Source organism: Ambystoma mexicanum, chromosome 7q (genome assembly GCF_040938575.1).
Source record: "Ambystoma mexicanum isolate Mex_15411 chromosome 7q, UKY_AmexF1_1, whole genome shotgun sequence".
Lineage (NCBI taxonomy): Eukaryota > Metazoa > Chordata > Amphibia > Caudata > Ambystomatidae > Ambystoma > Ambystoma mexicanum.
The window spans coordinates 848,224,006-848,240,712 of NC_090941.1; the positions used below are offsets into that span (position 1 = coordinate 848,224,006).

At 44.1% G+C, this 16,707-nt stretch overlaps 1 protein-coding gene across 1 annotated transcript in view; it reads right to left on the reverse strand.

Annotated features, from left to right (window-relative positions):
* Positions 1-16,707, reverse strand: part of HEPHL1 (hephaestin like 1) — a 537,160-nt gene that overhangs the window by 381,397 nt on the left and 139,056 nt on the right. Inside the window, exon 2 of the mRNA XM_069639277.1 lies at positions 15,041-15,285. Within this exon, the coding sequence (XP_069495378.1) occupies positions 15,041-15,285 (245 nt within the window). The remainder of the gene's footprint in view (positions 1-15,040; positions 15,286-16,707) is intronic.

A 16,707-nucleotide genomic window follows, 5' to 3' on the forward strand; every position in this document is an offset into this window, starting at 1 on the left:
GTCAAGGAATAGCACACTGAGCTGACATTAGGTACACCAAGTGCTAAGGAAGGGATGCCATCCGTGGAATGTACAAGGTAAGAATGTAAAAGAATGAACTCAAAATAACAGGGGTAATTGTACTACAATCTGGGGTGCCTGAGATAACAAATGTGAACGCTAAAACATGCAATAAAATGGTATAAACCCAAAGAAGAACAGTAATTAACATGATAGCAACTGAAAAGCTTGCATTACATTGGCAGTGTCTTAAAAAAAGAAGGGATTGTATATTCAGTTAAGAAACCATGAGATAGGCATGAATGTAGTTGAAACAGTAACACTGTAATAAATAACTAATAAATAAAAAATGGCATCAAGATGCATCAAAACTATACGTACCCTGTAACCAGGTCTGATAAGAAAGTTCAACATCAGGGGTTGCAATATTCATTAGCACTATCGGCTGGTGTGGGAGCCAATCAGGTTTCTCCAAACCCGGGCTGAATCTACTGATGCAAGACCAGTTGCAGAGCAACCAGAGTGCTCTGCGCATATGCCCTCCACCGGGGCTGACATTTCCCCTCCTCCCCTGCCTCCCGCCTCCCAAACCAGCCCCTCTACACCCCAGCAATCCAATACTCCTCACCTTGGGGGCTCCTCTGCCCAGGCCGCATGTCTTCCTGCTTCAGTCCATAGAAATAGAAGAGGGCTCCGAGTAGAGCCCCACCACCCATTTCCATATCAGCCCTTCCCGACTCTCCCCAGCCATTGCTGCGAGCAAAGCCGTTTTTTATAGTTTTGTATTGCTATTAGCACCTCGATGGTAACAGCACCGGGGGCCGCAATTACAGCCCTCGCAAGGGCGCTAGCCAATCAGGAGGCTTGGAATGTGGGCTGTACTGTATGGTACAACCCCATGTTCCAAGCTGCCTGAGCAGCCAGTGCCCCCTTGCTTTTCCTTCCCGGCTCCCCCTTCATCACTTAGCACCCATGTAGTTTCCTACACGGATGCTAATGGTGTCTTATTTTCAAATGTTAAAGGTATTTGTACCATGCACCGTCACCAACAGAGTTGGTACCCAGGCGCTCTGGCGGATCTGCAAACGAGAAGGTGGGATGGGCTAGTAGGTGAAGCGGGAGTATGCTAGTGAGAGGAATGGTGTTCTGTTGGCAGCTTCAACCCGGTGTACCCCGGGTGCTGAACTTTGGTGCGAGTATCGGATCGATGTCAGTCCTCGTGTGCTGTACGGCTTATGTGTTGTTGCGGTGTTGTGAAGTGCGTGCGGGTTGTTGTGCGAGAGATGGTTGTGTCAGATTTTTGAGTGAGATAAATCTGCAGAAATGCTGAGTTTAGAAAATAAAATGAGGCTTACCAATGTTGTGCTGCTCGGCGCAGCTGCTGATGTCACAGTCATCAACATGGAAAACTACTTCACTGACGGCAGCAATGCGTGGCGCCGAGCCGAGTTTTATTTATTTTTTTTATTTATTTTTTTTTAAAACAACATTGGCACCCGTTTAGACAACTACAAAGGTGCTAATGGCAATAGAATCAAGTTTGAGCCTAGGGATGGGACATGCATTACGAGACGCTCTAGCGCAGGGGCTTATAGGGATAGTTCCAGGGCTTCAAATGGGATACAAAATTAAGAGATGGGCTCTAGAAAGGGAGCGTGGCCGAAATATGTTGGGCCTGGCTTAAAGGAGGGGCCGGTGGCTTCATCAAGAGCTGCTTGTCCCAAACAATAAATCATGAGGCCATGCCAACATGTATTTTGGTCATTGCCTGGTGGTCTTGCCTGCATACTGTAAATAAAGCTCCCTACGGTTACGTTTTTAAATAAATTGCCTGTATTAAATTAGATTCTTAATCAGTACATAAGCAATTCAGTCAGTGAGTGAGTAATCACCTTCATTCTGTAAAAAAAAAAGGACCCGGCCTTTTTTTAAGTGCTCGTTTATGGTTTAAGTTCCTTTGTCAATTGCTTGCCCGGCCCGCGATAATCTGCACCCCTGGCTCCAGTGCTTTGCGCTTCTGCTCTCCAAAGACAGGCCTCTTGAAAAAGGGGTTATTGCTGACCCGCTTCACCTGCTTTCAGCTCTTTGATGTGGCAGGGATATGCACTATCCATGATCAACCCTGGGAAACCACCCATTGGAGTTTGCATTAGGAAACACCTTCATCATGATCGAAGCACCGCGCAGCTGCTGCAGAACGGGTGGGGGTTTAGAGGCCCCCCAAAAATCCTTTTGAAAGAGGTCGCCACTGAGCCCACATGCATCTTCTGTGGGCTCTGAAAGGGGAGGGCGATAAATAGAACAAAGGTTAGCTACTTTCCTTAAATGTAAAGAGCATTTTGGGGGACATAAGAATTGGCACACATATATGACATATCTGTGACAATGATTCAAACCTGCAAACCTTCCGAGCACATAATGTTGTGTAGCCTGCATGCTACTTTCATGCACAAGAACACCCCGACAGTAAAAGGACTGCGCTATGAGTCATATTACCATTTGTACAGCTTCCCTGCATGTGTTCCATCACAGCTGTGTTAATTACTGATTACATGCAGTTAATAGGTATCCTTAGAAAAAAAACAAATCAGAACATAATCAAGGAAGAAATTATCGAATTCTTTTGGCTGATTGTTTCGAAATGTTTGCATTTCTTTTAAAGAAATAGATGGGGGTGGGAAAAGGGTATAACTTGAGGTAGGAGGGAGTGGCTGAGGTTCTCCCCCCTAATTGTTTTTTTTTTTTTTTTTAAGTACAAAAAAAATACCAACAAACTTTGGTAATACGTCCCAAAAACTATTCGGTCATTTCTTCTTCGATTTTGTTTTTCCATTTTATTTCGGTTTTTCAGATTTTCTTTTTTTTTCATGTAAAGCCCATTTAATATTATGCCAGGCGCCCATGGGGGACTGAGGGAGCCTTGGCAGAGCCCCTCACAGAGGAAGCTTTGGGAGACTTCCACGGCCTGAGTCGGCTAGCCCCTGCCGACTTATTTCCCCTAAGAGACCCATGACGCCTACCACTATTATTCAAACATGGGCAACAGTGAGTGTACAAAAAAGGAAGCGGTCGGTAGCTTTCAGATAACAGTAAAAAGGCAGCATGCCTAATATCCAGTGACTGATGCCGTTCTAAGTTATAAGGAGGTGGGCCAAAGGGGCGGACTATGAACTCACACCTGAGCTGGTTATGGCCTGACATATACTAAATACAACGTTCTGATTGCCTAAGTGACAGAGAACATGGTCACTAATCCTCGAGAAATGCTCAAGCATGCATGCAGAGGTTTTGCCTTGTTGAAAAGGGGGTGCAGGAGCCGATGCATCCCGGGTGAGCTCAAAGGAGGGCGGGGACATATACCATGCAAGCCGCAATGTTCTTTATGTTAATGTTAAAGGATATTTGTACCACACACTATCACCATCGGAGTGGTCCCCTGGCACTCTGGCAAAGGGAGGGAGGGGGGAGAGTTAGTGAGGATCAGCGCGAAAAGTGAAAGGAAGCAGTGATGTGCCGTTGGCAGCCTCAACCCGCTTAACACCGTTCGCTGGGCTTGGGGTGTTTCAGTTCGATAGCTGTTGTGTACTATTGTGCGTGTCTATGTGTGGTTTGGTTTGTTTTTGCACTGTAGTGAAGTTTGTGTGGATTGTTGTGTTATAGGGTTGTGGATGCGTTTGGTTACAGTTTCAGAGGTGTATGCAGAGGGGTGAAAATTGTTAGTGGATTAGTTTATTGGCATTGCTGTCTGGAAGCAAAATGCTAAATTTCCACATTCCCTCCAGGTGCGGCGGGTGAACATCCCTGCATCTCCCACCCAATACGGCACCGGTCGACACCCACAATCCCTTTCACACATGTTGCCCACCCGCATTCATAACCGTGTCCAAGTTTGACCCCTGCCCACCTTTGTCAAACCTGTCTGTATGCGTGGCAATCAAGCGTTCGTGATAGCATCCCCGATCCAGGCGATAAGCAGCATTGGTCAAACAACGCTACTCCATCCAGATCTAGCAATGGTCGGCATCCACAGTCCTATCCAGCTGCTCATGCAGGCCATCGCTCAGAGCCCCCTCAAAGCATGGGCCATGCCAACACTCGCAACTACGCCCAGGTGCGGCACCTGCCATCATTTTCAACTCCGTCCGGGTCCGGCGCATACCAGTGTCCACAACTCCGCTCAAGTTTGGCAACTGCTAACATTCACACAACTCTATCCAAGTATGGCAGATGGTGGCATTCACAGAGTGGGTGAGGTTGTGGATGGGGTTGGGCGGGATGTTAACTATGTCCTCATGGGGGTGTGGCTTGTGTCCTATTTGATCTAGTGTCATTTCTCTTGTTATTATACAAGTTTCCCTTAGTCGGTTATGGGTGTTGCCAGTGTCATCCTAGATTCAGTCATCTTGTTCTTTGTGTTTCCTGTTTGTTTGATTGTTTGGTTGCTTCAATTTGAATCTGTGGTGTTGAAGAGCCAGGATTTTAGTAGTTTCTGAATTGTAGGTGGTCTTTGGTGTTTATTTCTTTCGTTTGTTACAGGCTTTTGCAGCTAGGTGGGAGAAGGAGGAGCCCCCTAGTTTTTTCTTATAGTATGGTTTTGGTTCCAGGCGGATTTCATTGCTTCATCTGAAGAGTCTCTCTGGCTTGTCGATTCTTATTTTCTTTTGTAGGAATTCAGCTCCCTCTCTGCGGATTTCCCTGTGCGTTATGCACATTGTTTTGAAGGTGATGCGATGTTTGACTGGGAGCCAATGTAGTATTTTTAGTGCTGGAGTGATGTGGTCTCTTCTGCACAGATTGAGGAGGAGCCTGGCTGTTGCATTTTGGATGTGTTGCAGTTTCTTCAGGAGTTATTCTGGCATCCCAAGGTAGAGGCCGTTAGTGTAGTCGATTCTTGACATGATGAGGGCGACGATTGTGAATGTTTTGTGGGTGAAGGAGAGAAAAGGTAATATTCTTCTTGTTGTGTGAAGGAGGAAGAAGCATTTCTCGATTATTGCATTTATTTGTGGCTCCAAGGTTAGGGTGTTGTCCATTAGGACTCCCAGATTTTTTACTACTTTAGATAGTGTTCGCGCAGTTCCCATTTCCGTCAGCCAGGGAATATAGGTGTTGTTCTCTTGGTTTTTGGATATAATCACGATTTCTGTCTTTCCAGGGTTGATTTTCAAGTTGTGGTCATTCATCCAGTTAAAGAATTCTTTTAGACACTCAGTTAGGGTTGAGTGATCGCTTTTGTAGATGACTTGAGTGTTGTCTGCGTAGTTGTAGCATGTCATTTTGTATTTTTTTTAAGAAGATTCTGATTACTGGAGTCTGGTAGATGTTAATGTATAGTGGTGATAGTGAGGATCCCTGTGGTACTCCACATTCGTTAACCCGTGGAGTAGATTTTAAGGGTTTTATCCATATGGTTTCTTTTCTGTCTGCTAGGAATTATTTAATCCAGAGTAGTGCCATGTCCATTATACCTATATCTTACCATCTTTTGGTTAGGGTGTCATGGTTAACTGTGTCGAAGGCTGCAGAGAGATCGAGAAGAATCAGAGCTGAGGTTGTGTAGGAGTCTGCGTTTGTTTTAGGTCGTCCAGATGGATAGTGGTGCCGATTCTGTTCCTCTTGCGGGTCTGAAACTGACTTGTGCTTGGTCTAGCAGGTGGTGTTTTTCTACGTGATCTTGGGTTAATTTGTAAATGCAAGTTTCAAGGAGTTTTGCTCGTTAAGGAATGTTTGAGATTGGTCTGTAGTTGGAGGTCTTCCATGTCGCCACTCGTGTTTTTTAGAAGCGGTTTGATATATGCTGATTTGAAGGATCTTGCTAGAGGTCCTGGTGAGTGAGATTTAGGAAGTTTCTGATGGCGTTCCTTGTGCACGGATTGATTTGTAGAGGTCAGGGGGGCATGGATCCATGGGTGATCCTGCTTTCTTGCTGTGTTTTACCAGCTTGGCAAATGCCTCAGCTGATATTTCAGGGAAGTTTTGGAGTTTATGCTGTGGCTCTTCATTCGGTCCCGTAGGTTGAGTGTTCTGGTTGGTCCGTTTTGTATCATTTGTCGGATGTCCTTGATTTTGTTCTTGAAATGGTCCGCCTAGTCATTGCAATGTTTCTCTGAGGGGATTAGAGTGTTGTTGCAGCCAGGTGGGTTTCTCATTTCTCTGATGATGTTGAACATTTCTTTTTTTGCGTTAGTGGCATTGGTGATTCTGGCATCATAAAGCCTTCTTTTCGCATTTTTATTTCCTTCTGGTATGCGCAGATTTGTTTCTGGAACAGTATTTTCTTGTCTTGGTTGTATTCTTTCCTCCATTCCAATTCCAACTTCTTGTTGTCCTTTTTCATGCTGCTTAGTAGCGCGATGAACCATTTTGCCATTGCCTTTTTTTTGAGGGGGTATATGGTTTTTCTGGGGCAATGTTTTCAATTGTATCAGCAATCCATTTGTGGAGTAGCCCAGCTTTCCAGTCTAGGTCAGCCAGCTCTAGTTCTGTAATTGAGGGTTTGGTCATCTCCAGTTGTTCCATTAGTTTGCTTGCTTTGACGGTTTTCCAGTTTCTTTTTGTAATGGTTGTGAGCTTGGGGGGCTGGATGCGCACTTGAGTTGGTAGTGTGATCATGAATGGTATGATGAGATGGTCGCTCCACAGTATTTGTATCACTGGTGTCGTGGTGATAAGTTTTTCCTTTGCGAAGATTGCGTCAAGGGTGTGTCCTGCCGAGTGTGTTGCCCCTTTGACCAACTGTTGTAGTTTCCTGGTTGTTACCTGCCCAATTAGTGAGTTTTGGGAGTGGCGTGTATTTCTTCGAACCATGAGAATGATGGTACACCAATGAATACAATTCACAAGACAGAGGATCAAATCCCATAAGACTCTCCGAGGGAGAGCTGCCAGCTCTCCCAAATCCCAGCCTCCCTGTCTGCCCACAAACTCACCCATGAGTCCCCACACCCGCAGCCACACCCAGCATGGGACACCAGTCTGTCCATGAAACATTGTACTCCAGCCATAGCTTTCACACTGCACATCCCACCCCTACCCAGCCTGGCACACTGTGCGTAGAAAGAAAGATTTAAAAACCTATCTGTTTGCATAACCCTCAAATTCTCTCCCTGTTTTTCCACAGGCTCCTTGCTCACATATTATGTGATAACTGTTATTTGTAATGTGTCTAATTGTCTGCGCCTTTATGACTGAGAGGCCACAGCGCACAATACAAATGCCGTAATGTAATGCGCAAGATTCACTTGGAGTCGTACCACAGACCATGCTACTTTTGCACAGGTTCAACCAAGCGATTTTCAGATTGCACCCATCGCCAGATGCAACTCAGTCTGTCGTGATAGGTTCAAAGATGGCAAAACCTTTCCAGGCAAGGCCATGTCAGGAGAGCTCCCTCCCCGCAATTACACCCATGTCTTTCACAAATAAGACAATTCACTTTAGACAGTTTGGCCCAATTATTTGTTGTAGAAAAATGGCAAAAAATTGACAGCTGTTGATCAACTAGCACCGGAGATACTCAGAAAGCACCAGGCAGATCTGCAGAGACAGAAACTTTGCTCCTCTGTGGCACTCAAAATATAAAAAAAGAAAGTACGACAATTTAAATGAGCCTAGAGGAAAGATGCACTTATAAGCAGCATGTATGTTTTTATAAGAACATGTTGATTCAATCAAATCGCTTTTATTACTCAGGCCGCATCTTCTCTTGTTCAAGTATTGCTAAGGAATTATGAAAAGGAATCTATGTGATCACTGCGCCACCCGTAATTCCGCTGACAAAAATATCGACGACCATTACGGTGCAGTGCAGTGATCAGATAGACTACTGTAGCCAGCATCCCCCCATCCCCGCCCACTCCCCCCTGGCCACTTACTTTAACGGCAGCACACAAAGAAGCGTGCCGCCGACTTCCCTCGATCCCTGCAGCATCAGTTTCCACCCACTTACGTGGGTTGGTGCTGGCACAGCAGGTTTTTTTTTTTTTTTTTACACTTTCGTGTCCGCTGCTATTTAATGGAAACAGGGGACACCCCACTGACCCCCACTGCCACGAATAAAAGTAGCGAGGACACCTCCGCAATCCCCTCTTCCCTTAGTCATGGCAATGGGGGGGTCAGCATTTTTGTAATGCGTAAAGGTGCAGTTTTAGTACCAGGCAACCTTGAGTGGTCGCAGCTTTGGTACGATTCCATTAAAGTACTTTCAGAGCTTCGCTCCCCCAAAGCCTGGAGTAAGTCCTTTTTGCCTTTGCAGAGACTGTCTGATGATTTGTCCCAGTTCTTTAATGACAACATCTCTAAGATTCAGAAGGAGCTGGTTGGTACTGACACTGGGCCTAGTGCACCAGGCAGTTCTGTATCCCTACTTGGGATACCAAGCAACCAAGCATATTTTTCTCAAGCCATATCGGAACCCACCTTGTTGGAAGCAATAGCAGCCTGTTGTCCATATGGTTCCCCTCATGGCCCTTGCACTGCAAAGATTCTGAATAATGTAAAAACCTTGGTTGTACCTGATCTCACTCCAGTGATTAATAGTTCCTTTGCTTAAGGCTTTGTTCCAGACTGACTGAAGAAAGCAGCTGCCACCCCCATGCTTAAAAAACATCACTGGCCCTGAGCGACTTAGCAAACTTCTGGCCCCTATCTATGCACCCCTATCTGAGCAAATTGATCCATGTGGTGGCTGCATCACAAACGCAGTGGTTTGTGTTAGAGCACGGCTTAAAGGATGTTACTCAGGCCGGCTTTCATCCTGGTTCTGCCACTGAGCTCGTCATCATGGCTGCAGTAGATGACATTAGACACCTGGTGGACAGCAGAGGCGCAAGGGCTCTGATCCTACTGGATCTTACTGCCGCCTTCGAGACTGCCAACCATGCCATCCTGCTGGCACAGCTCTATGATCTAGGTACACCCTCAGTGGATGTTCAGCGTAGATCATCCACATGGGTCTAAGGCTGCTCACTTTTAAGAATGCCTGAAGCCGGTCAGCTGTTGGCTGACTATAAATAGTCTAAAGTTTAATATCCAAAACACTGAAATCCTGCTCTGCGCCATCCCCGCTCATTGTGGTCGAGACAATCTCTCACATAATAACACAGCAGAGCACAATTTCAAATATGTGGTCCAGCGAGTTCTGGATCACTCCCCTTGGTGACTTCCCTACTCGCTCACAGGAAGAGAGGGAGTAGGGTAAGCACCAATGTCTGGTTAGATGCCCTGCTGTCCCTTGATTACCACATTTTGACAGTCTCCAATGTCTGCTTTTTTCATTTACGTTCTCTAGATTTCTCTTTGTCCCACAAAATCCAACTGCTAAACGCTTTTGTATCCAGCAGACTTGACTGTTGCAATGTATTTTACTTGGATTGGCCCAATTCTGCCATTTACAGATTAGAAATGGTCCAGAATACCACTCCCCCACACCCTCTGATCATGCCGTATCCCATATTACCTTTTCAAGCTTCCTCTTTCCCATGACAAACTAAAGAAGCCCCGTCGGTCCGATCCCCTGTTATTACACCCCTATCCAGGCTCCCTAGGGAAAAGCCAGCAAGCCGAACAGTAACAACCAATAATGATATGATACTATGATATGCTTTTATTTTCAAAAACATCCAGCTCCCTCTACACGATCTCTAGCGATCTAGATCAATGTGCAGCATTGCTACGCGGAATATGGAAATATGAACATTAGCCGGAGAAAGCTTGGGCACATAGCTGCAGGTGAGAGACACTTAGTAATGAAATGAAGGGAAAACTGTGTGTAGCACCACATGGCTATACGTGCCATTGTTCGCGAGAAAGGCTGTGCATGGGAGAGCAATGTTCAAAAGCAAAGCACAAAATAAGGGACACGCAACAAATCTAAAAGTGCAATATCAATACTTCCATAGAATCAATGTCAATTACTCTGGAGCATCTGAATGGCCGTCCTTACCTGGCAGCCATCTTTAAAAGCTTTGCAATAAGAAACATTGTGCACAACAAACAGTGCCAACCTAAACAGTAGCTGCATCCTTTGAGTCTCTGATACTGATAACCCAAGGAACACCCCTGTAAATCATGCCTCGCCTACTGACTGCTGTGTTAATCCCCTACAGCAATGGAAGGCCAGCAAGTCTATGAGTCTGCCTTAATGTTAAAGCACACAAGCAGGACTCAGAAGCTGGGAGAGCTGGTGGGCCTAAAGTGATGGCAGCCATGTGCATTGGAGATTAACTGATTTTTGCCGTAGTGGATATCAAGACCCCTTCCACTCCTTCCAATGTTGCTGTGCTGGTTCTACTCCTCACTGTCCCAGATCTGCTATGGCGTGATCCTCCTTGGCCAACTGAGTTAGGACTACTTCCCCGGACTCCAATAGAAAGCATCTTGTAACTCTGCTGCCAGAGCAAAGCAATTCGAAAAGGGCTGCACCCTCTTAACACACAAACTCAACCAATGAGCACCCATAGCCGAAGACAAAGGGCAACGGTGCACCGGCCACTTTTACTCCCTACAAACTTTGAAATACTCCTAAAAATAAAGGGGATAAAAATACTACCAGCAAAAAATAGAAAGCAATGGACACCAAGGCCATGCCCTATGATAAACAATACCACATGTCCAAGAATATATTTAGATTAATAGTACCAGCAGAGCAGGGTCATAGGATGGAGTTTTAATATTATTGCTGCCTGATCTAAAGAGGATTTTATTGCGAAATTGTATCTTTTAATTTGAATGACTTATTAGGTCCAACTAATTCTGGATTACCAAGAGCTATATCCATTTTAGAATTAAAATATATTTTTATTAGGCTAAATAAAATACGCACATTGGGAATTGGAATCACTTTTCTACTCCCTAAGAAATCATTTAACTCCCAACTTTAAAAAAAGGTGTGCCAACTGCTGTCACTTCTAGACGCCATGAAGAACATCTTCTGCAGGCCGCACATGGCAGAAGCAGAGGACACTGCTGCACAAATCCTTGTAATTACTTCTTAAACGATAGAAATATTCACAAAGTATGGGGGCACCATTGCACGCTTAGCACTTCATTGGACATTTCCAACAGCTCAATAGGAGCAGGTCCAGATTTGAATTTGATCAATTATATGACAAAACATTTCATGAACCAGGACGGAGCAGTTCTGCATGTCATAATCCCTATGGAGTGGTCTGATCACTATTTTGTCCTATTTACCTTTTTTATTCCTATGGCTTTAACTAATCGTAATAGTTAAAGGTTCACAAGGCAGGAGCAACCATTAAGAAAAGATGAGGCATACGTGCGCGCTGACAAGACAGAGTCAGGAGTTAAATGTAACGTTGTTCATTTTAGGAAAGGAATCACATAAACCGGGATACCATTACGAGACGGTTCGAGAATGACCGGGCGATATGCAAAATACTAGCAATGGTTGCTATAGAAGGCACAAAAGGTACATCCGACCAGTAACCGAAAAAACAGAACCGAAAAGTTCCATTGCAGAAAGACAGTTTCCGAAAGCTGTGCTCCAAATACCAAGGCACAATGGCCTTCACAGAACCAATACATTGAAAACTGAAAAATGAAAAGAGAAAACTCGAAATGGGTGGTGTTGAAAAATGAAATTGTGAATCCTACCACATAAATACTAAGATTTGAAAAGTTAGAAATTGGCTTAAAGTTCACATAGTCTGAAGAAGACGCAGACAAACATCTGGAGGAAATGGACTAGAAGTTGTCTAGTCGAAACTATGACATATTGGAAGTCCTATGTATAATCTGTGTTTAAAATTCGGGACACCTATAGTTGATGAAGTTTGTAGTGTGGACTAATAGCATTAAATGGTTACACCATCATCAGTAAGAAAATTGGAAGTCAAAAGAGCTGGAATAGAAGTTTTTTCCATACAAGAAATGGCTTCCATTGATGAATTGACCTATAATGAAGAAATATGTGGTATGAATGGAGTATGAATGAAAGAGAAGATTTAATAATGTTTTAGCGTATTATATTTGTACTGTTCTTTTCTCAAATAATAAAATGTAATAATGTTTGACTAAGTTTACAGTTCTAGTCTCTTCTCCTAGTTATCTCTTCGAACTCACTGGGCACCATTCCTGTTTAATATAGATCAGTTCTACCCCTAGGTGTCCGTGAAGTAGGGGTTCCCACCTTGGGTTTTTGGTTTAAATAATCGTAAGCCTTTGTTTTATTCATCCAGAGCATGGAATCATGTGGAGCCTAGCATTCGGGCTATCTCAATTTCGGGCTCACAGTATCTGCCACTGATCCTCTGCATCCTGCAAAACAGCTTTTACTGTGACAGCTGACACTTTGGCATCTGAAAAGCTACATATGAAACCCGTCTGCTCTTCAGCCCCCTGGTGTTCTCCCCACTTGAAGGCTCTCAAGATTTTATACAAGCGGGCAGAGCGTCAGTGGCGCCAAGCTTACTCTGATCATATCAGAGTTTCCTTTAAAGCCCGATTTATCATAGGGCGATTAAGGAGGCAAAGGATTTTTATTTTTCGACTCACATTCCGTCAGCTAAAAAACACTAAAAAATAATCTAAAGAGTTATTTGCGTTCACCCGGGAATGATCTACCATGGCTTCGGCCACAACAGCCATTTCAGCATTCCAAGCCTTATGTAACTCTCCCTCGCTTTTCTTCACAGAGAAAATAGTTAACTGTCACAGAAACATCCCTGTAATGTAATCGTACAGGACCCTTTTCGTCCTTTGGACTTTTCAAAAACCAACCCTAGTACAGTACAGGTGCCATTTATGGCCTTCCAGCTGAGCACTGAAGACCATGTTCTTAAGATTATTACTCAGTTTAGGTCCTGGTCCCCCCTCGTCCCCATACCCTTGAAAAAGATTAAGGAGATAGGGATTGACATTGTGCCAATGCCGACTGTTGCCTTGAACTACACATTGGCTACTAGATCCATTCCTACAGATCTGAAACGTGCTATAGGTTCCCTGGTTTTGTAAAAAACGATGTTGGATTGAGAAGCCCCAGCCAATTTTAGGCCCATTTCTCTTCTTATGGTTTTAATGAAGGTATCGGAATTGATTGTCAAACATAGCTCTGTGATTTTCTCAAAAATTCTGACTCCCTGGATACATTCCAATAGGGGTTCCGACCTGGAATGGGCACAAAATCTGTGCTTGTCCCCATCATAGATGTTTTAAATAGGATTGTGGACCTGGGAGGAGTAGGACTGCTCATTTTGCCAGATCTCTTTACAGCATTCAACACAATTGACCATTTTATTCTGTGTCACCACCTGGAAGACATTGGCATTGGGGGCATTACTTTAGAATGGGTCAATCATTTCTTACCAATTGGACACAAATGATTTCTCTCCACCCACTTTCCTCTCGGCTGCCTCTTCTCTTGCTTGTGGTGCCCCATAAGGGTCAGCCATTTCCCCATTGCTTTTAAATATCTATTTTTTAACACTTGCTAAACTCAATCATTCTCACGGGTGTCTTTTATGCCTACGCTGACGACACGCAGCTGGTATTGAGAATCAACGGCGAGAATGATGCTGCAGCATCCCACCTTAGGTATTGCATCAGCGATGTGGGTAACTGGATGAATGCCATCTGGCTGAAATTAAATGCTGAAAAGAGCACGGTCATGGTTTTCAGCCACTCTCCAGATACCCCATCTCTATGGACTTCTGAGTTTTGGCCCATCTCCCTTGGCCTGTTAACCACCCCGGTCCCGTTGGTCAAGAATCTCAGAATTAAGACCGCTGTGGGAGAAAGCCTTTTTGGTGGCTGCATCCACGTTATGGAACTCATTGCCATACTCTGCGTGTCATTCCTGACCATCTTGCGTTCAGGAAGGCGCTGAAGACGTTTCTCTTCCCCCTGGATAAACGATAATTCTCTCTTTCTTGGTTCTCTGATTCTTTGTGTGCCTTACTGTGCATCTTTTTCCCTAGCGCCAAGTTACCTTGGTGTCTAAGCTGTGCTATATAAATTCCAAATCAAATCATTCAATGAATGACATAACTAATCTCAACATCTGGAAAAAGCACAAGCAGGCGAAACTCATGGCCATATACAGTCAGCATTACAGCTAATGATACAAAATAACTGGCCATTTGATTTTCAAAAATATTTTTTTCACTTTACTAACCTTCATATAGGAAATAATAATGGTTTGAATTGGCGGTGGACATTATCAATGGTTAAAATGATGTATTGTGAAATCCTAAAATAGGTGTAACTCTTTGCAACAAAGCGCCTGCTCTGCGGTTTGAGCTTTCTTATTCTACTGTCACTTGTAAACCTTATCTTGAGCCCTGGGTGTCCTTGTCATGAAATTAGCTTTAGCCGGCTCGACGATATGGAACGCCTTCCTGCTGCTAGTACGACTTCATTGCCCACTTGTGCCAACCCCTTTTTTTTTTAGGCATCAGATAAAAAGATCGCCACAACCAGTCGTGAAAGCTCCTGTGAATTGACCACCTCCTGTGCCAGGCCATCTGCCAGGTCCTTATCGCGATACTCTTGTGTAATCACAATGTGCTCCCGCACAATCACTTACCTTTCAAGTCAATGATTTTCAATGGCTGGTTTAGAGTATATCGCAATTTGCAAGTCATGGTGAAATTACAGTAGGGACATATTTGGAAAACCCTTAGTGCTTTGCGTGCCCAGCCCCAGAGGTTCAGATTGCTGCCCATTCAATGACTCTCAATATAAATGATGTGAATATATAGAGACCAGCTTCCATGCAGGAGCACTTACTTAGGATGGTACTCCGGGTGGTTCATCCCAGAGCTGTACGTTGATAATTCAATTTATATTGATAATGGCACCAAGATTTGATTTGCAGTGATCGATGTGGATTATCTAAAAGGGCGAGGTCTCAGATTTATAAAGATTCAGGAAACTGATCTCATACAAGATGCCCTTCTGGACCTGTGCAACCCTCTGGGGTATTTGATGTATTGTGAGGTGGTCAGTCTTCATCACCTGACCAAGGGATGCAATGCCATCACAAAACCCATCCGACTACGAAAGGTGAGGTCAAACTTACCTTCAGAATCTTTCTCATAAAAAACTCCATGAGGATGAAGGGAATATGGACGTGAAGCAAAGTTTTTCAAGTGGACCTTTATGGTATCCCCTACTTCGGCCTTCAGCAGCGGACCCAGGAATCCAAGCCAGGAGGGTTTGGGAACCTCTGTGGTGTACCCTTCATCCGTGAACTGCTTGTAGACAGCCTTCTTGTACACCCTTCCAATTGTGTTTGGAGCCTTCCCCAGAAAAACAGATGCATGTCTGTGAAAATGTAAAAAGACAGTGTTCAGTCATGCAATAAACAGTTAAGGTGCACTGAAATCAGGGACATAAGAACTCAGAAGGGCGCCTCTCTTGAGTCCGCCTCAATACGCATGCAGAAAACCAAACGCGCGCTCAAGTGCCTATTGTCTTCATCAAACACTGGATACTGCACGTCTTATTGAAAGGAGGCACACGGATACAGCGATTGTCCAGATATATTTATTCGCACGTTTGCAGTCGATTTCACTCCTTTTCGTTTAGAAATAGTTTCAGGGGTTCTTATTCACGGATGTTTAATGTGGATTAGGCAGCTATTATGATACAATTAATTGGATCAAAGAAGTTACACATAAGCATTTAATTTTGCTACATAGATGGACTGCCATGGTCTGGATCCCACACCCCCATATGTTGCATCTGTCCTTTCCCTTGTGTATATGTGACTTGTGATTTAAACCGCGCGCCATTTTGGAAGACTCTCCCTAAGTGCTCTCCGATACATTTTTTTTAACGAAATTCGTCAAATGGCCAAATGCAGACAGAACACACTCCAGAGAAGTTCTCCGTGTGGGTCTGCGCCATGGTAACAACATTTATCAACAATGTTCCTAAAATGAAAGATTGATTTTCTGAATATACTAGCTTAGCACATTTAAGTTCTACAGCAGCCCAATGAATGCTAAGTGACTTCCCTCTCATGCAGTGGAAACTTGCCCACGTTACTGGTGACGGGATGACGTGGCAGTGCCCATAACAGAGTCTTTGTTGCGAGTCGACCCTGACCTGGAATTGGAGCTACCTGAGAACTGTCCAGTAAATCCGCTCCAAGGCGGTGAAGCTTTCGTACAAAGAAGGATGTGTTCTTTGGAATCATTGGACAGCATTACTAGTAGGCCACCTAGTGGTGCAACAGCCACGGTGACCCGTTTTCTATCGTAGTAGTTTGCTCTTCAAACAGTTCAGCGACTTTAGAAAGTGATTCATTTCCTTTTTATTTACACTTTATTTGGCGCACGTGCGAAGATCGAAAAAAATAACCCCAAATCCATTTCAATCTAAGATGAATTATTTGCATGAACATAGAAAAACACAGCAACCCACTTTATAAATGACAAACTTTTTCTATGTTAAATAGAGAACACTGTGTCCTTCAATATATTCTATTTACTTTAAGAGTTCAAAGTTCCAAGCTCGGATATCACTTCGAGATCTTATTTTCTTAGAAACCAAAAACAACTTCATCTCTACATGCAGTCTCAAAAAATATAGCTGTAACGCAATGGATACTGGAAGCAAAAGAGGCGTTACCAGGATTGTCTAACAAGTGGGGCCTTCAGCTAATGTAGTTGGGCCAACAGTGGTGCCATTAATATCTGTAAATGCCCACACATCACTGCTGAGTGGGCATTTATAGATTTG